Source organism: Hermetia illucens, chromosome 6 (assembly GCF_905115235.1).
Source record: "Hermetia illucens chromosome 6, iHerIll2.2.curated.20191125, whole genome shotgun sequence".
Taxonomy (NCBI): Eukaryota; Metazoa; Arthropoda; class Insecta; order Diptera; family Stratiomyidae; genus Hermetia; species Hermetia illucens.
Window position 1 is genome coordinate 45,424,115 of NC_051854.1, and position 20,349 is coordinate 45,444,463.

The following is a 20,349-nucleotide window of genomic DNA, read 5'->3' on the forward strand; positions in this document are numbered from 1 at the left end:
TCACACCACTCCGCGATGAATAACGTTAAAAACAATTCAACTTCCTTGAAATGAACTGAGTATTAACGAGCCACAATCCACATTCAACTTGCAGAGAGACTCTCTTAAATCACTCGGAAGTTCCCACGTAGACATTCTCTTAAGTTCAACATTCAACTACAAAACTATCGATTGCTCCCACTAAAATTGAAGTCAATTTCCCATAATGAATGGCAACTTCAGAAGAATGTTGAACGATAGCCCGAAGCAGGGCGCGGAGGCGGGGGATGCCTGAGCAGCTGTGGATTCGCTTCAATTCGCTCGACTCCGTTCAGTTCAACTTCATTCGCTGAAGTGAATCACAGGCGGAGGTGTTTCCTCTGTTGAACGCATTCGAGTCGACCGAGAGGCTCAGTTGAATCGCCTATCGCCGGTCGCCTTTTGAGTTGGCGGCGTAAGTGCGCGGACGCAGGTCGATTTGTGGGTGAGTCGCGTGGCGGCCACTTCCGATTCCGGATATTCTTGCGGTGCGTGTTCTGCTCATTGAAAAGTTCGTTACGATTTTGCCGAGTGCTCTTGTGGCGCGAAATTTCGCTTTGTGAAGTGTTTGTGTTTACATTGGAATTGGTTTAGTGGATTTTGTGCTATTTCGAGAAAGTGCTTGGACTGCAGTCACCTGTTGAGTGGTTGGACACCGGCGAAGATGAATTGGATACTATTCGCCGCAAGGATTAGTTTGCTGCTGCTTTCCACAGGTAATCGATGCGCACACCCCATTAGGGCATTAAAAAGGGGAAGCCCCTTTTCTGCATAATTTTCAAATTGAGTGAAATAAAATACCAGCGACGAAGAATTAAACTCGCAATTTTTACCCGGTTTTCCGAAATTTCAAAATAATTTCGTGTGCAATTATCGATAAATGGAGGTAGACAACTGTGTTTTCCCAATAATGATTTATTCCGATAATAGCGGAAATTACGGAAAACGATTCAGGAGGTTTAGAGGAAACCTCTCATAAGACCGTTCGCAATTTTTAGTATTTTTGAATATGTTCCCAGAACCAGCCCGACTTCGGCAATTTAAAACCAGCGTAGCTTGCTATGCATTCATCCTCGAAATGACCACATCTGATATTACCGAAAATAGTGTTAAGGTAACCTTTGGGAAGCGTCAAATTTCATAAGATACACCGCTTGTGGGTAAAGCAGTTCTTGACCACTCACAATGTGTTAGCAAATCACTTCACCATTTTTCACCAAAGAGACATCCTGTTCCCCTATGTCGATTACGAATCGGCATTTAACTGCATACCAGATTGGTGGCTACTAAAAATGTTACGCTTTTACAAAATCAACCTGATCTGGCATGTGTGTGTGGCGGGAGAGAAGCTATAGCTTCGGAACACTCTAGCCGTAGTGGCCATTGTGCTGATGCCCCCATCTAAAGGGAATATCTAGGATTCGTTAAAGTATCGCAGGATTTTCGTTAGTGGATGTGATACTACCCATCGCACCTGGAGAACATCGGCACCAAAGATCTGATGCCTGATGCGTCCATAGGCGGGGCATTCACATAGGAAGTGCTCCCTGGATTCCGCATCCTCATTACAGGACGGACACGTATCATTTTGAGTAATTCCAATTCTGAACAAATGCCTAGCTAGTGAATTATGGCCTGTCAGAATGTCTACAATACTCCTGCAAGTCCTCCTGATTTCCGGCAGGATAAACTTTGTGGTACGCATATTCGGTTCTGATAGAGAAAGTTTGGTGAGTCCAGCAGCATTTAGGCTCTGTCATTTGTCATGGTGGGAAGCTTGTTCCCAGTTTTTCAAAACAACCTTAGCCAATGCTACTGATACTACAAATGCTGGTTCCGGTCCTTTTGGTAAAACATTCGAGGTGTCATTTGCTTCTACGCCACAGCGACCAGGTACCCAGAGTAGTTCCACCGTATTGAATCTAAAGATAGAGTTCAAACGGTTTCCGCATTCCTGAACGATTTTCGAGGTGATCAAAGGACTACTCAACGCCCTCAATGCAGCCTGGCTGTCACTGCATATTGCGATGCGCCTACATTTCAATCCTTCGTCAATCCCCTAGTTTGCAGCCCATAGGATCGCATATACTTAGACTCAAAAAATCGTCGCATATTGGCCCAAGGGAAAAGCCCACTTCCCGTTTTTAATCGAGGGGTAAACTCTGTCTCCAGAACCCGGTTCTGTTTTTGAGTCATCGGTGTAGAAGTCTTCCGTATATCCCGCCACACATTCCTCTGGAACTTCCCAGTTCTCTCTATGTTTCCGGATAACTTCATATTGTCTACTAAACAGATGTATGGGGACCCGAGGATCAGAAGCCATTGTAAGAGTAGGACTCAGTACTCCCAATAACTCTCCCACTGCTTTCTGCCCCCCCACGTCCATTTTTAAACGTAACCGAATTAGTTTATGAGCTGCTTTCATTGCAGTACTTTGAATAAATATATCCAGAGGATGCAAATTTAGTAATGCATTTAGAGCTGCGCCGGATGTCGTGCTCATGGCACCGGTAATACCCAGACACTCAGTTCTTTGCAGTGCGGCTAGCTTACGGTGAAAACCTTTTCGTCTCACCTTAACTCACCACACTACGGATGCATAAGCGAACATCGACCTAATGATAGCAATGTATATCCACATTACCTGAGTACGCGCTGAGGTCTAAGCCCTCATGTCGAGGCAAAGGTCCGTCTGCACCGCCCATAAGCTGTCGGAACTCGTTTCAACTTTACCTCTACATGTTTGTTCCAAAGAAGCTTTGTAACTAGAGTGACTCCCAGATATTTTACTTCTAAGAAGAGTTGAAGAGTTGTTAGTTAGCGATCACCCACTTCAGCACACAGCAATCTCTGCATTAGCATAGCGTAGATCCACTTAATTAAAGTATCATCAACACCATACGCTCTGGCATTACAACATTTTTGAAAAGGCGCAAAGTCAAAGGCAATTCAATGCCCACGAACACCCTCATCGCGTACTCACCCTTCAGAATTGCATCTTCTCCCTTTGAAGTCAAAGAATGAAGAGCAGACTCACAGGACTTTCCACGTTGGTAAGCATGTTGGTTTTCACTAAGTGGGTGTGACCTAAGTGCTTTTCCACGAATGTGACACTCCACCAGTCTCTCCAAACCTTTCAGCAAGAATGAAGTCAAGCTGATCTGTCTGAAGTTCTTTGGATTAGAATAGTCATCGTTCCCAGGCTTTGGTATGACGACTACCTTAACTTTCTACCGAGAAAAAAATATTTTTTAGCTATCGTTCGAAGTGCTCCATAGCATCTTTTAGCATTGGTAGATAGTTGCCATCCATGCCAGGTGCTTTGAAATGTTCAAAGGACAGTATGGCAACTCTCACCTTTTCTTGGGTAACAACCGCTTTGGCAGTGCTTCAGTTCCCTTGCAGCACTTGCGTGTTGAAGGGGTTGCAAGAACCGTCAGCTCTCCCCCTACCACTTTCCTCACCCATTCTCCTGCATAGTGTACTTCCAGGAGGGTCTGTACTGATTTTAGTCTGGAGCTCGTGAAAGTACCATCGGGTTTTCTAAGGGAGTCCTACTTGGCCGACTCATCCCTTTTAAGAACTCTGCACACCCTTGAAGTCTCTCTTTGGCCTTCCCGTTGCTTATAGTACCCTCTAAACGAGTCTTATTTCGAACTCCTAACGAGTCTCTTATATTCCAGAATTTCCAGATTTCCAGAAGTTTAAACAGTCTTCGTTCTTGCTATTTTTGCAAGCACGGTTCAGAAGTCGCCTGATTGTTTTCCTGAGTTTTTGCAGTTCCCGGTTCCAACAACGAACCGTTTTACCGCTTTGACCTCGGGAAGTAGGACGAGCCTATTCATAGCACTCTAAAAGTGTGGAATTCAGAGGTTGCAATTCATCTTTAAACGCCAAAGCCGTCGCCTAAGGAGTTATATTACCAAGAATATCATTGAACATTATCCAATCCTTTTCCCTAGGATCTATGTATGATTTTATGTATCGGTGATCTGACTGTGACTTCGTCTAGCACCTCCAACTCTAACACTTTTGAAGTGCAGATTGTTAGGTCAATTACTTCACTTCTTCTCGGTCCCACGAATGTAGGAGCGCACCTTACGTTTATAGTCATGCGACCAGCTGAAGTGATGAAATCATATAGCCTCTTTGCTCTTGGATTACATTTGCTACTGCCCTAACAAATGTGTTGAACATTCGCATCGCAACCTATTAAGAGTTCAAGACCACTTGATTGTGGGGGATGCAAAGAATCATAGGATAGATAAGCGGAGGCAACTATGGTGTTTTTCCTCTCGCCATTAAGCTGGTATTGTACTCTGACCGCAACTAAGTCCTGGGAACAGAACTGCCTCAGTATGCTGGCTCTAACCGTCTTGACATCAGTACTCAAGTCTTCGGTCTTATGGATCTTTCATCGTAGAAGATCCTAGCCCCTTTACTGATCCAATGCCACAGATTCTGTTAAATCGAACCCACGGCTCTTGCGCCAGAAAAAATGTAGGGGCAGTCCTATAGCTTTGTCAGCCTCACTGCCAGCAGATAGGAGGAGGCTTTCGCATGCTACAGGTTAATTTGACCAATCTTTATGTTTTTCGACATTAACTTAGTCTAATGTATAATGGAAAACCGTTTGAAGGCCGCGGTCCGCGTGGGACGGGGTTTTCCTCACACTGTACCGCCAGAGATTCGATCCCCTCGTCTTTGATTTCTCTGAGAATAGCCGCACTTGGAGGTACGGCAGTTCCCATGTACTAATCCATGAAAGGTCTCATCGCATCCCGCAGAGTATTCGTGTGTTTTCCACTTAACACCCTCACTGGCTTGCGTTGTCCGGTTTGCATAGATTCGATCACTCGAACTGGCATCAAGTCAGTTCCGTTCACGTTTCTGGCTCTCTTTCTCCGCCTGTTCTGGAAATGGTGTAGGAGAAGTTATAGCAGGTAGGATTCACTCTGTAGTCGCTTCACCAGTGCGAACCCTAGGGGTCTTCCGCCACTGTATGCACTATCTTTTGCCCGTAGCTCCATTATGAGACAACGCACCAAAAATGCTTCAATTTGCTCTATTTTGTGTGAGCCCAAGACCATCATTGTTCTTCGCTTTCAAAATAGAGATGATGCTCTACAGTTTCTTGATATGATTGAATTTCAATCTATGTAGGAAAAAGTGGAGCACCATTTGGTGGCTTCCCCTAAGCACATTCAGATTTTTTGGGCCAATTTGAATACCAAGCTGAAACATTCCACGTTTTTAGATTTTTCCTTCCTAGCGTTCATGTACTTTACCCTCCAATTCCGTGCTCGCAATAGTGAACTTGGGCCGACTGCCAGGGATTATCTGCTGCAGTCCCATTAAGGCAGCTTCCTCAATGCGCTCCAAATCTTTCTTTTCTTCAGCCTTTGTCCCATTCACAAGCGGGGTCGGCTCGTCGTAATCGGTTTCCCCACTTGGCTCTATCGAATGCCTGATCTGGGTGCAATCTCGAGGCTTTTAAATCCCCATCCAGCGTATCAAGCCACCGTTGTTTCGGCCTGCCTTTTGGTCGTTTACCATCGACTTCGATGTTCAGACCAATCTTGGCAAGTGAATTCTCGTTAGCACGAATTGCGTGATCATACCATCGAAGACCCCTCGCAATTTTTCCACGATCGATGCAACCCCATAACGATCGCGAATATCCTCATTTCGGATGTGATCAAAACGTGTCACGCCACTAGTCCAACGAAACATCTTCGTCTCCATTCCGTTCATTGTCTTTTATAGTCGGCCAACACTCAGAACCATAGAGGGCGACAGGGCGGAAAACACTAGTAAATTTTAAATTTGAGACGCTCGTTGATACGTCAATCATAAAGAACACCAGTTGTAAAACGCCAATTCATCCAGGTTGCGTTAATGCGTGAAGCAATTTCATAACGCAGTTCTCCATTGGCTGATAGCGTTGACCCGGGATATTTAAATCGCTCAGTTGTAGGCAGATCACTGCCGCTGACAGTAATTGTGCCTGTTTCATGGGGATCGGTCGTCAAAAATTCAATTTTGTTTAGATTCAATCTCAGACCGTATTGCATGAGGCGATCATTCCATTTTTGGACCAGTTGCTCGAGATCATTTTTGGTATTAGATGCTAGGAACACATTATCTGCGTAAAGCGGTGTATAGGGCCCTGAACGTGGGTTATCCCGTGTGACGGTATCCATAACAAGAACACAGATGAGTGATGAGAAGGCACTTCCTTGATGATCACAAACAGAGACACAAAGCGGTTTTGATACACTCATCACACTTCAAACTTTACTTTTCGGATTGTGGTAGAGCAATTGAGCCCAGCACTAAGTGCTGTGATAGAGCATACCAGATGAGTTCGTGTAGCACACGGTCAAAAGCTTTCTCTGGATCCAGAAATGCAATGTAAAGAGGGCGATTCTTCTCACGGTGTTTCTCCATGAGTGACCACGCAGCGTGTATTGCGACAGTAGTTCCGCAGTTTTTGACAAATCCGGCTTGATTCACGGTTATTTCAACGATTTTGCGAATACGGTTATCAAAGGTAGGTAGGTAGGTTGTTGTTGGATTACCTTCCTTTTTTGCATATTGGAGCTGTGGTACTGTCAGATCTCTTTCTACCTTACTGAATAACCTGATTAAAGAATTCACTAAGGGGTTCCAGCTCTTCGCTTTCCAGATCTCAGATGTGATGTCGTCAGGTCCTGTGGCTTTCCCCGATTTCATTCGTTTTATTGCCTCCTCGACTTCAGTTGCGCAGTCAGTGAAGACAGTGAAGTCCTCGGTGTTTTACGTAGTCTCAAGACAGGACTTAATCCTACGGTCCTCTTAAGACACGGATTGATTTTGTGACCACAATCAGAGCCCCGCTGACACAAGCGCAACGGTACCAGTCTATACCAAGTGCATGGCTTAGCATTCATACTAGTGGATGCAAGAATTACCTAAAGCTCTACCGAACTATGGAGTACGGCACCCGTGTTGATACGCAACACCACGTCGAGGCCCGAAGGTTTCTTCTCGCTCGAGCACAACCACAGCCCTCATTAAACTCCCACTAGGGGGCCAACCGCAACCAACCGAGCTGTACTCAGATACGACAGGAATTTTCCTGAAGTATAAGAGTCCAGGGGCTACCTCGGTTCCCATGATACCAGTATACCCCTGGTAAGGTTTCGTGACCGAAGCCACTTCAGATGAGTCCCCGTGCAGACTCGGGTCTGATCGCCCTAGCTAGGCCTTGGAGCATTCGCCTACTGCATCACGGCCGACAAGCCAATGCGATACAGCGTTTCCCGGTGCCACTACGTGGAGGTTCTCCTCGGCCACTTGGTTTTGGTTCAGCCGACAGGGTTGCCGCCCCGTCTCCCCCCCCACCTCAGAGCACCAGTTGCGCTGCCAGGTGGAACTGCTCCAAATGTCGGCAATGATTGTGGAGGTGGAGGATGAGCAAATTCTTCAGTTGAAATCTGCTGCAAGTATTCTGGCCACATATCCGTCGCAGCTCAATGGTTGGGAAGCAAATTGCCGTTCTTGTCATTAACACAACAGAAGTGTTCGCTATTCTGTGTGCATTCGTTTCGGTTTTTGACAAATCGATACAGGTCTCTGTTGCCACCCCTCGGGTGACAGCGATCGCTTCCTTTGCTCCTCGATTGGCATTCTTGTAAATTTGCCAATTGGCCAGCGTTTTATCGTCGAGAAACTTGTGGTAGAGGCGTTTCTTTTCACGGACCTTTATTTCAATATTGTCATTCCAGGTCGATGTACCGCTTACACGAGCCAAGGGGTTCCTCACGCTGTTTTATCGGTGGCTTAATTGGCAGCACGGCAATCAACAGCCGCTGTTGAGGTGCGATGGTCTCATGTGGAACGGCTTTGCAATCAGTGACGGTGGTAAAATATTGGCGTCTTATGAGAATATAGTCGATTTGCGTTTTACTGATCCCTCTATAAAATATTGCAAGATGTGACAATCGTTTGATGAATCATGTATTGATAAATACAAGGTCATGTTTGTCCGCAAAATCGATTGTACGCTCGCCACCCTCATTGCGCGCTCCAAACCCCTTTCCCCCATGGCATCTGTTACCGTCTGCTTTTTCACCCATATGACCAATGATGATATAGTAGTCAACAGGCACGTGACAAGTCTTTTCATCGAGAAGTTGTGGCGCGGCAGGATCTGCAGCATTCGAAATTTATTTCGGATGTTGCGGATGCGGACGGGTAGATGGCGCTGAACGTGGAAACTCTCCACTCACGCGTTTTCAGAACGCACCGGGGAAGTGGAGAGCCAGCGGTAAAAAAGTGCCGTTGGTTGGGACAGTAAGGACCGCATGGAAATAAGTCGGTCTCTTCTGTTCCCAACCGCGACACGGATCACAAGCTCGTGGAAGTTCTGCAAAGTTTGTATTACAAGCGCTCAGTTACATGGCGTCCATATAAATATCAGAAATAAAAACATGCGAATTTTGTTGGATTAACGTTGTTATTATAATTAGTAGTTTTTTATTGAAACCTTTCGGTACAAATAAATAAAATCCTTTGAAGTGTTTTTAGACGTGCGTCAGTAGTGCAATATAATATGATTTGAGTGTTCTTTTCCAAATGATTACCACTTCCAGTTTTGCATTTATTACTACACAAAGAAATCTCTTAATTCCAAGCTAATTTGGTAGACGTTTTGATCATTTGCCAAAGTGGTGACCCCAATACTAGAGCCCGTCGAGGAAAACGCACAAGCGCCGCCGCCACAATCATCGCCACCATCAAGACGAAAAGGCCACCAAGGGCAGGAAATAGCTGCGATTCATCAACATCAACATCAACGAGCCGACGACGTAAATAACGTCGCATAGCAAACCTTCCGCACTCTACGACGGGCATAGGCAGGCACTTCGCATAAGCGCACACATCCCCGTCCGTCTACGGGTCCAGTCAGCCAGTTGTCCAGCAAAAGCAGCACAAAGATCAGCAGACAATTGTACCCGACAACAGCAGCAAACGGCCGTCCCTAGCACCGCCAACGCCGCAGCTACAGCCCGACGAATTCAAACCAGCGCCGCCGTCGAGGACAGCTAGTAATATCAATTTCAAATTTATTTAATTATTATTATTATTATTTATTGTTATATCAAGTGAAATTATTATCGCACTAATTGTTAATTATATTTAAAGTTAAATTGTGATAATAATAACCAAAAATCGCTGCAAGAGACGGCGTTGAAGTGTTTCGCATCGCGGGTTCTCTATTTTCTTGGTGTTTTTGGTCTGCGCTGGAGAGCGTCCGCTTCGGTCGTCGTTTTTCTCGTTTCGTGCGTGCATTTGTGGGTACGGCCTGCCGTGTCGGTGTAAATTTCACCGCGTTTCAGTATAAACTCACCGCGTCTGCATCACAATCTCGTACTTCTCGGTAGGAAAATGTCGTTTGACAATAAAGACGCGGCAGGCCCATCGGACCCACAAGTGACCGCCCTCGCCGTACGCGTTCCTCCGTTTTGGCGTCGGAACCCCGAGCTGTGGTTCGTGCATTTGGAAGCACAGTTCCAAATGTCCGGTATCACATCGGACGCGACCCGTTTCAACTACGCGGTGGTCGGCCTGGACGAAGAGTCCATACTTCTGGTGTCCGACGTGGTGAAGTCGGCATCGTACGCTCAGCTCAAGAGCGAGTTGATCAGGCGCCTGTCGGCAAGCGAGTCGGCAAAATTAGACCACTTGCTGGCGGGTTTAACGTTGGGTGATCGAACTCCCAGCCAATTGCTTCGTGAAATGAGGCAATTGGGTGGGAGCAAGATCGGCGACGACCTGATCAAGTCGCTCTGGCTGCGTCGGCTCCCGGAGGGCACCCAGGCGATCCTAGCCTGCGTCTCCGGTTCCTTGGAGGAACTAGCAGCAACGGCCGATCAAGTACAGGAGGTGTACGTTCGTCCAACCATAGCGGCCGTTCAACCACCGTCGGATGAGGTCGGCGACTTACGGCGCGAGATCGCGGCCTTAACTGCCAGCGTGGCCGAGATGCGGGCGACGTTGGACGCTCAGCGTTCGAGTGCCAGGCCGCGAGCTCGCTCACGGTCTGCCACACGAAAAGGGCGTTCGGGTAGCAGGTCGTCAAGACAGCCTGCGGACCAGGGTATTTGCTGGTATCATCGTAACTTCGGAGATAAAGCGACAAGATGTACGCTACCTTGCAAATTCGCGCCTACCACAAAAAACTAGGTCCGCGGGGGGTCTTGGCGACGGCCACCCAGAGCGCAGCGCCACGTCGCCTAACTATTTTCGACCCCCTCAGCAGGCGCAACTACCTCGTCGACACGGGTGCGGAGGTTTCGGTTCTTCCCGTACCCCAGCATCATCGACTATATCCACAACCCCTCAAACTGGCGGCAGCAAATTCCTCCCGCATCAATACATACGGGTACAGGCAAGTGGACGTGAGTCTTGGCTTGCGTAGGACGTTTCCGTGGCGTTTCATCCTGGCGGATGTCAGCTTCCCCATATTAGGCGCAGACTTCTTGTGTCACTATGGGTTGCTGGTGGACTTGCAAAATAAGTCCCTTATAGACCCCACAACCAAACTAAATTCGTCGGGCCAAATGGTATCTCACGCTGACAATAACCTTTCCGTTCTTTTGGAAGACATCTCCGACTCTCGTGTTCGGACACTCCTCCAAAAGTTCAGCCAGATAACTACCGAGTGTAGTCTCTCGAAACCAGTAAAGCACAATGTGCAGCACCACATAAATACTACTGGTTCCCCGATTTTCTCAAAGGTGCGTCCTCTACCACCCCAGAAACTGGCTATCGCGCGGAAAGAATTTGAACAACTTGTTCAACAGGGTATCTGCAGGCCCTCAAACAGCTGTTGGTCTTCCCCTTTACATATGGTCCCTAAGCCAAATGGCGAATGGCGTCCCTGTGGGGATTACAGAAGGCTAAACGCACAGACTGTTCCTGACCGATATCCGATTCCACTCATCCACGACTTTGCGCATCACCTCGCGAATTGCCGCATCTTTTCGACCTTGGACTTAGCCAAGGCATACCACCAAATCCCAGTAGCTCCTGAAGACATTCCAAAGACGGCAATATGCACACCCTTTGGACTCTTCGAGTTCACCCGAATGACTTTCGGATTGTGCAATGCGGCGCAAACCTTTCAAAGGTTCATTCACTCAGTCCTGCGAAACCTCGATTTCTGTTTCGTCTATTTGGATGATGTTTTGGTCGCTTCTTCTACTGAGTCTGAGCACTTAGCCCATCTCGAGTGCATTTTTCAACGTCTCCTTGAGGCCGGTTTAGTCCTAAACGTTGAGAAATGCAAATTCCTTCAACAACAGGTGAGATTCCTCGGCCACTCCATTTCCTCTGAAGGAATACAGCCCGACCCAGACAAGGTGCAAGCAATCACAAGCTTCCCGCGTCCAAAAACAGTGAGGGAGTTGAGGAGGTTCTTGGGCATGCTAAACTTTTACCGTCGTTTCCTGCCCAAGGCCGCCCATCACCAGTCCGTTTTGAACGCGTACTTGTCTGGCCCCAAAACAAAAGACACACGAGAGATTGTGTGGTCTGAAGAGGCTGTCTGCGCGTTCAATAAATCCAGACAGCAACTGGCTGATGCTACACTTTTGGCATTTCCTCATCAAGATGCACCCCTAGCCGTTTTTGTTGATGCCTCTGACATCGCAGTAGGTGCTGCCCTTCACCAAAAGGTGGACCAAGTTTGGCAGCCGTTGAGCTTCTTCACGAAGCAGTTGAATCCCGCTCAACGGAACTACAGCACCTACGATCGCGAACTGCTCGCCGCATACCTGTCCATTAAATACTTCCGTTTCTCCCTAGAAGGCAGGCCGTTCACAGTGTTCACGGACCATAAGCCTCTCACGTTCGCTTTGAAACAGAAGCCCGACAAAGCGTCCCCTCGTCAGCTTCGACACCTGAGCTTCATAAGCCAGTTCACGTCAGACATCCAGCACGTGTCCGGGAAGGACAACATTGTTGCTGACGCTTTGTCTCGTGTCTCCGAAGTTAACATCCCCGCCTCACTCGATTTCTCGGCTATTGCCAAGGCGCAAGTGGATGACGCAGCACTTCAGAGCCTCAAGTCCAACCCCAAATACAAATTTCGGGAGTTGCCCATCTTCGGCTCAAACCTCTCGCTCTGCTGCGAAGACTCGGAAAAGGGACCTCGGCCATACATTCCGGCCACATTTCGCAAGGAAGTGTTCCACGCAGTTCACGACTTGGCGCATCCCGGCATCAGGACAACAAACCGGTTAGTCACCGGAAAATACTTCTGGCCCTCCATGAACAAGGATATCAATTCCTGGGCCAGAGAGTGCATCGCATGCCAGAAGTGTAAAGTCTCCAGGCATGTAAGGAAAGAAGTGGGCTCATTCCCCCGCACTACCAAGCGTTTCCACACAATACACCTCGACATAATAGGGCCTTTGCGAGACTCGCACGGTTACAAGTATTGCCTCACAATCATCGACAGGTTCACGCGGTGGCCTGAGGCAATACCTCTGAAAGACATTACGGCGCAATCTTGTGCCGAAGCCCTCTGCCGAGAGTGGATACCTCGCTTTGGCGTCCCTGCAGTGATCATCACTGACCAGGGAATGCAATTTGAGTCCACCCTTTTCTCCGAGTTAGGCAAACTCCTGGGTTTTAAACGCCAGCGGACTACTGCATACCACCCGCAGTCCAATGGGATGCTAGAACGTTGGCACCGGACGCTGAAAGCCGCCATTATGGCACGCGACGACCCGTCCTGGACTCAAGTCTTGCCTCTCGTCCTACTCGGCCTTCGAACAACCCGCCGAGAGGAATTTGCTGCCAGCCCCGCGGAGCTGGTTTACGGGGAGAACCCAAGACTCCCAAGCGATCCGGTCTTCGACAAGAGATCGGGTCTCACGGAGTCGGGGTTGGTGCGTCTGCTGAGGGACAATCTCCGACGCATCAAAGCGCCACCGCCCACTCGACACTCGTCCATACCTGCTTGTTCGCCCAAGGAACTGGACACGTGCACGCACGTGCTGATCAGGACGGATGCCGTCCGGAAGCCGCTGCAGCCTCCATATGAGGGCCCGTACCGCGTTCTCGAGAGGGGAGAACATTTCTTCCAGCTCGAGATCGGTGGTCACAAAAAGGCGGTCTCTTTGGCCAGGCTGAAACCCGAGTGCGCCCCGAAGCAACGTCGTGTCCGCTTTGTGGATTAACGGCGAACGAAGTTCGGGGATCCGTCGCCGAAACCCCCTAGGTTTCGTCTGGGGGCGGAGTGATGTGGCGCGGCAGGATCTGCAGCATTCGAAATTTATTTCGGATGTTGCGGATGCGGACGGGTAGATGGCGCTGAACGTGGAAACTCTCCACTCACGCGTTTTCAGAACGCACCGGGGAAGTGGAGAGCCAGCGGTAAAAAAGTGCCGTTGGTTGGGACAGTAAGGACCGCATGGAAATAAGTCGGTCTCTTCTGTTTCCAACCGCGACACGGATCACAAGCTCGTGGAAGTTCTGCAAAGTTTGTATTACAAGCGCTCAGTTACATGGCGTCCATATAAATATCAGAAATAAAAACATGCGAATTTTGTTGGGTTAACGTTGTTATTATAATTAGTAGTTTTTTATTGAAACCTTTCGGTACAAATAAATAAAATCCTTTGAAGTGTTTTTAGACGTGCGTCAGTAGTGCAATATAATATGATTTGAGTGTTCTTTTCCAAATGATTACCACTTCCAGTTTTGCATTTATTACTACACAAAGAAATCTCTTAATTCCAAGCTAATTTGGTAGACGTTTTGATCATTTGCCAAAAAGTTGCCAGAAGGCATCTTTCTCAGCATCAGGTCGACCTGTCTGTGGTGCGTACGCGATGAAGAAGTGAGTAGTGCGATCTGCTGATATAATGGTGAGTTTCATCCACCGATCAGCAAATCGTTCGACTTCTTTAATGGCATTACGGAAACCCTCTGAGATAACAATGTCAACACCATATTGAGTGTGTGGGCTACCAAAGTAGAGAAGTTTATAGCCATTTTTACCGCGTTCGTGTTCAATGTCGCAGCTTTTGGCACCAAACCATCGGGTTTCTTGCAGACTGCAGATATCAATGCACCTTTTCCGAAGGATCTTGCGAGTTCCTCGGTCTTTTCAGTTAGGGTACCTGCATTTAGCGTGCAGACATGTATTTGTATTGTTCGGAGTAAGTTACTTACGCACTGACGCAGCACATGGGTCAAGAATCCTTACCCATTTCTGGACAGGACCGGGGCCCCCCATCTCGCATCGACTGAAGTTGACGCCCTAGCATTTTTTCGGGACTTGTTACTCGCTCCGCTCATTTTGTTTCTAACGACATTGGACGCATTTTCTTGGTCGGCCTGTCGCAGGACCTGTCACCAAGGGACATTAGGTAGGATTTAGCATAATAGAATAACTCCAACTATACTTTATTTATCTATTTCCCTGATCTCGGCATTTTATTTGACTGAGGATAGCAAAAAGTACATTTCCTGAAATCCTCCTCTTTTACCTGGGCTTGGGACCAGCATACTATGTTAATACCATGGCGGAGTTGATATTATCACGTAATATATGCATATATTACGTGCTAGGTATAAATGGAACAAATGCACATTCAAATGTTTTTATAAAAGAAATACACAAAACCTTTCATACCTGAAGCGTTCAGCACACATTTTAATAGAGGTTTTAGCAAAGAACTTTCAACGATACTAAGAATGCTAATTTTATTCATTATTGAAGTGTATTCTTCAGTAGTAGTAGTTCTTAGCAAGAAAAATTGCGAACTCTTGGCCGCATTCAAGAGAAGAATCCTCCGAATAATTTTTGGCCACTTACATGAAGATAGACGATTCCGTAGCCTACATATCGGCGAAATCTATGAGCGATACCATGACCGTCAGGTTGTGGATAAAATCTGGGTCCATAGGTTACGGTGGGCGGGTCACTTAATCAGTATGGATGAGGATGATCTAGCCCAGAAAGTGTATAAGGGCAATATCTATGGTAGGCCTGCCTGAGATGGAGCGATGGCGTAGGTCAGTACGCCAGACAGTTTTTAAGGATATGGAATTGGTGGAGCTCGGAGCAAAACCGGGATGTCTGGAGTTCCTTATTAAGGCAGGCCTAGATCGGATACCGGTGATACCGGTAGTTGCGCCGTTGATGCTGATGATGATGATTCATCGGTTTGAACGGGAACTACCGCTGGAACAATTTGCTCGGCAGATTAATAAGGAAATATAACCAAATATATACAAGTCGGGAAACCGGAAGCTGGACGCTTCAGGTACGAAAGGTTTTGTGTATTTCTTAGTACGTAGCACGTAATATATCCATATATTATGTGAGAGTATCCACTTTCGGGTGATATTGACATTCATAGTCTTCAATTTTCAAAGAAGCAACAAATTTGAGGTATTATAACTTTGTTAGTAATAGTGCGATTTCCACCAAAGTTGGTAAGATCATGCTCTATATTATAGCCTATATCACTGCAAAATTTCATGGTACTAGGATGAACTTAAGGGGGGTTTCTAACCAATTACAAAAAATTGTAGTAATATACTATTATTAACTTTATTTAAACAGATATCGGCATGGAAGGTATTTCGGAGCCCAGGCACCATATAGTGGCAGGCTCCTGATTTTTTTCAGATTTTTCGGTTTGGTAGTTTCTGAGAATGGCCCCCTTAAGGAAGTGATCACTTTCAACCCCCCGCGCTCCTCACCCTTCCAACGAATGTCAAAACTAAGATCGGCTTTGAAAAGTACTAATCGAGACCTTTAATTTGATACCCCACGTGACTATATTTGATGAAAAAAACTTTTACACCCCCCTTTTGCATGTATAAGGACCCCCCTTAAATTCGACGTAAAAGGATGTAATTCACTGTATGCGTGAGCGTTCACAGTTCCCACCTTTCTACCAAATTTGGTCTCAATCGCTATAATCGTCTCCGAGAAAAATGCGTGTGACGGACAGACAGACAGACGGACAGACAGACAGACAGTAAACCGATTTTAATAAGGTTTTGTGTTTACACAAAACCTTAATAAAAAGACTAACGTAACCTCAAAACCGAAATGAAAAAAAGGCGATTATGTAAGAATTAGCAAGGACAAACATGTTTTTAAAAAGGGCTACACTCCAAATTGATCAACAGAAATAATCAGAGTAGAACAGATAAAAAATGCAGAACCGCGTACCTATACTCTTAAAAATTACCAAGGAAATTTAATATAACGAGGGTTCTACGAACTGAAATTAATCCAAGCTAAGCAACCAGACGTATTTCTCGTAGAAAAGATCTTAAAAAGGAGGAGGATCGAGTTCTTTTCAAGTGGCTTGGTTTTACATCCGGCCACAACTCCTGAATTAATATAAAAGACGTCATTTAAAGCGGAAAGTTGCAATCAACATATTAAACTTAACACGTGAATATGATCGTCTGAAAACTTTCAGCGCATTGACGAAGGCGGAAAAATTTGAAAAAAAATGGATTTTTTACACAAACTTAAAAGACTATTTTAAGTGATATTTCTTCGCTTTAGACATCAACTCATGCAAAACTCCCTTAGACATTGAAGCTGAAAATATATAAAAAACACCCAAAACAATTTGACACTCCCCAAAAAGCACTCGGAAAAGATCGCTATTGCAGATACCCACCAAATCAGTTCAATAACCTCCAAAAAGTACGCCAAAAAGACCGATACCCCTATAAAGGCACCAAATAAAACTTGACACAACACTTGGAAAAGATCGCTATCTCACAAGTACATCAAAAACAGCTTGACATCTCCCAAGACGCACACTAAAACTCCATATCCCAGAGACGCACCAAAACGTAACTTGGTATCATCCTAGACACAGAGCAAAAGTACTTATTCCAGAAAAACACCAAAAGAACTTAATATCTCCAAGACACACATAGCCCAAGATACAACCCCCACCAAAAGCACCACCCCATATCCAAGGCGCAAAACCCCCAAAGGCACAAAAAGCAGCGAGATAGCTCAAAACTTAAAAGCTTTGTTATGCTATCTCACTCTAACACACAAAACCTATTGGGAGGGTATCCCACTTACTACTCATTTTGAATCTTCACTCCCCTGGGTTTCACTCAATATCAAATATCAGTTTCCTTTGATACTCCACATGACATTTACACCCCTTTTCGCGTATATGGAAAACCTTTTAATTCCAACGCAAAATGATGCGACTTCCTGCATGTAAAAGGACACACGGACCATATGCTTATGCTAAATTTCGTGACAATCGGTTCAGCCGTTCCCGAGTAAATCAGGTGTGACAGACAGACGGACAGAAAGCCATTGAATCGATTATATTAGGGTTTTGTTTCCTACAAAGCCTTAAAAAAGGAAAACTTTTAATTTTTAGCTACGCACATATAGATAACCGTGCGCTCGGAATATCTCACCTTTGATTCGTGAAGCGATCTGCCTGGGGTTTTTGAGATAGCTCTGGTCTCGTTAGTGAACGCAGTCAATCTAAATGGTAAGTTGCTGAGAAGTCTAAATTTAAAATAACGACATTGGCTAGTCCACGACCATCGCACCATGATTTATCAGCAGATAATGATTTGTTTCGCTTTTCAGACCACTATTTAATGAGTTTCTAAACATGTGATGTGACTTATTTTAATGGATGAGTTCTATTGTTGTAACCCCACACTCTCGATGGTTGGGTTTAATAATAATTGACGATTGTGTATCTATTGCACGTTAAATCTAAGTTCCTGTTCCTATTATCTTTTGAACTTTCCCATCAAATGCATTACTGAAAACCTACAATAAATTCCAACTCCTACGTTTTATTAGGTGATATAAAGATGAACGCAACTACCTCAAATATATTTATCTGCACCTTAACAAACACTATCAGTAGTTTGTTTTTGGAGCCAGAAAATCCGGGCGCCATCATTTCGAAAATTCTCATAGTATCGACAGCACCCAATATCGCGACCACTAAAATAACTCTTCAGATACCTTATCGGTAAATAACGAGCCACAAAAAGTTATCTTATCGGAATTCAGGTGATATTACTGCCAGTAAAGGCATTTAATAAACTCCAGAGTTGGATAAGATAACATTTTATCTCTGAGGTATCAATCTAAACACAAAAATATTGACAGCTTTTCAACAGTTCGCCCAGAATGAAATGAATTCCTACGTGGTCTTCCACCTTCAATACTTTTCAAAATTGTTATTTTTATCTTCTCATTATTGATTCCGTTCGAATCTAGCGTGAGAATCGCATTGTTTACAGAATACCCGGGGGAAAACCTCTCCAACCGGATGATCCCGGGGAAGTGAAATGAAGTAATTTATCATGACAGAATATATGATTGCGTCACCGTGGTATATCCAGCAATTTGTAATAATTTACTACATTAACGGAAAATTATGTACGAATTTAATATTCAATTAAAACTTTGGCATTGTAATTGGGTTTTAATTCGTCCACTGGTCGTTGCAGTGGTAACCACCGTATGAATTTACGTTCGAATGATTTATGCGACAGTAATGGATCGATTTTTTTGACAAAAAAGCAAATTTGTTATATGGGAAGAATTTTCTGGCAGAGTTTCGTATTTTGTGCGAAGTAAATGGTGACTACTGTACTGAGTGTCAAATAATTTGTGTAGTGCAGCTCCATAACCCTTTCCCAATAATGCAGAAGTGCCCAAGAATTTTCCACTCATCCTTCCCCACCTACTGTCATGATCACTCTGCCGGCCATAGCGCGTCAATCATACCTACAAGCCATTTGTGTCGGTTTCTGTCAGTTTCATTTCAAGTCCATCCACGATTTTTTGAGAACCTTTCGCTCTTCCTCCATCATCCTGAAGCATGTAGCTCTAGAACGAGCCACTGGTCGACTATCCTAGGGTAGTGATTTCCATTGCAAGGCATAACCTGTTGATTGTTGTGTTATTGTTGATTTTTGTTTGTCCTCTGTGATATCACAGACGAAGACACCAACAGGACTGATGCCAGGCTATTAGCCTACGTTACCAGAAAGCGCACGTTCGTTATTGGCCAACAATAATACTCTTAAGCGAAGTCGCACTGCGTCCTAAAAGAACTATTGTGCCCATTTTCCGGTTATATATTTAGTTTACCTATAAATTATAGTATTTCGTTTAAACCTATAACCGACAGAAACTTTATTATGTCCCCTGCTTCCCAGTGCTTCAGCCTGCCATCTAGTATCAAGTATTCTCCCAGATACCTTAACATACTTTATACAAGTGTCGGACACTGTTCCAAAACATGTGGAGAGATTTTATCAGTCTCCTCACAGAATCTACAGGCAGTGCCCGTAGATATCCCTAGCAGTCTGTAGTAACCGGTGAGTATTCCCACTATGATCCTCAGGCTCTTCTTGGTGAGGTTTAAACAATCTTTCGAGCGCTTGGGTTCGTATCCCCCATGAGGATTCTGGACTGTTCCATTCCTGGTTCTCTCCTCCTTCCTCTTCATTTTTCAATGCCGTAGCCATGAACTCATTTCCGACTCCACAGAATAGCTCTGGCCCGAAAAGCGCCGTCGCTCCTCCTTTCCTGGCCAGCTCGTCCGCTGCTTCATTGCCTTCTAACCCAATGTGACTTGGAACCAACAGTATCCAGACCCTATTGTATGAGGCGAGCGTGTTCAGTTTGTTAAGACATTCCCATATCGGTTTGAAATTTACCTGATAGAACCTAAATATCTTAATAGCCGCTTGGCTGTTGGCTAGAATAGCAATGTTCTGCCCTCGATAGTTTCTTTTGAGGTTACAGGAGTCACATTTGTCTATGGCATATATTGCCGCCTGAAATATGCTGGTATGCTTGCCCATTGGCTCAAAGTTGGTTTTTCTTTGATTAATGATCCCTGCATACTGTTGCTGGTTTAAGCAGTATGTCAATACCACGCTCTCCCAGTTTGCCCTGTTACTCCAAACTTCTTACTGAAGTAAAAGGTTATCCCTTGGTATCAGTAAATTGGGATGCCGCCTAGAAATTAATTTTCCATCAATTTGGGTAGGTTCCCGCTGAACTGATACTCTCAGACATTCTGAAGATCGTCCTCCTTGCCTGCATTTGTACGTGCGGATCCTACCAGGACCTCTACGGATGCCGTTGGGTAAGTTCTCATTGCCCCATTAAATCACACGGAAAGCAGTCTTTGAAGTTTGTGTAACTCCCTAGCTGTTGTGCTGAGTTCTGTTCTGTCTGTCCAGATTACCGCCTCATAAGTAGTCATTGGCCTGGCTATTGCAGTG

General features: G+C 45.5%; 1 protein-coding gene across 1 annotated transcript in view; it reads left to right on the top strand.

Moving 5' to 3' along the window:
• Window positions 1-332: 332 nt before the first annotated feature.
• Window positions 333-20,349, top strand: part of LOC119660315 — a 94,537-nt gene continuing 74,520 nt past the window's right edge. Inside the window, exon 1 of the mRNA XM_038068790.1 lies at window positions 333-734. Within this exon, the coding sequence (XP_037924718.1) occupies window positions 683-734 (52 nt within the window). The 5' untranslated portion in view covers window positions 333-682. The remainder of the gene's footprint in view (window positions 735-20,349) is intronic.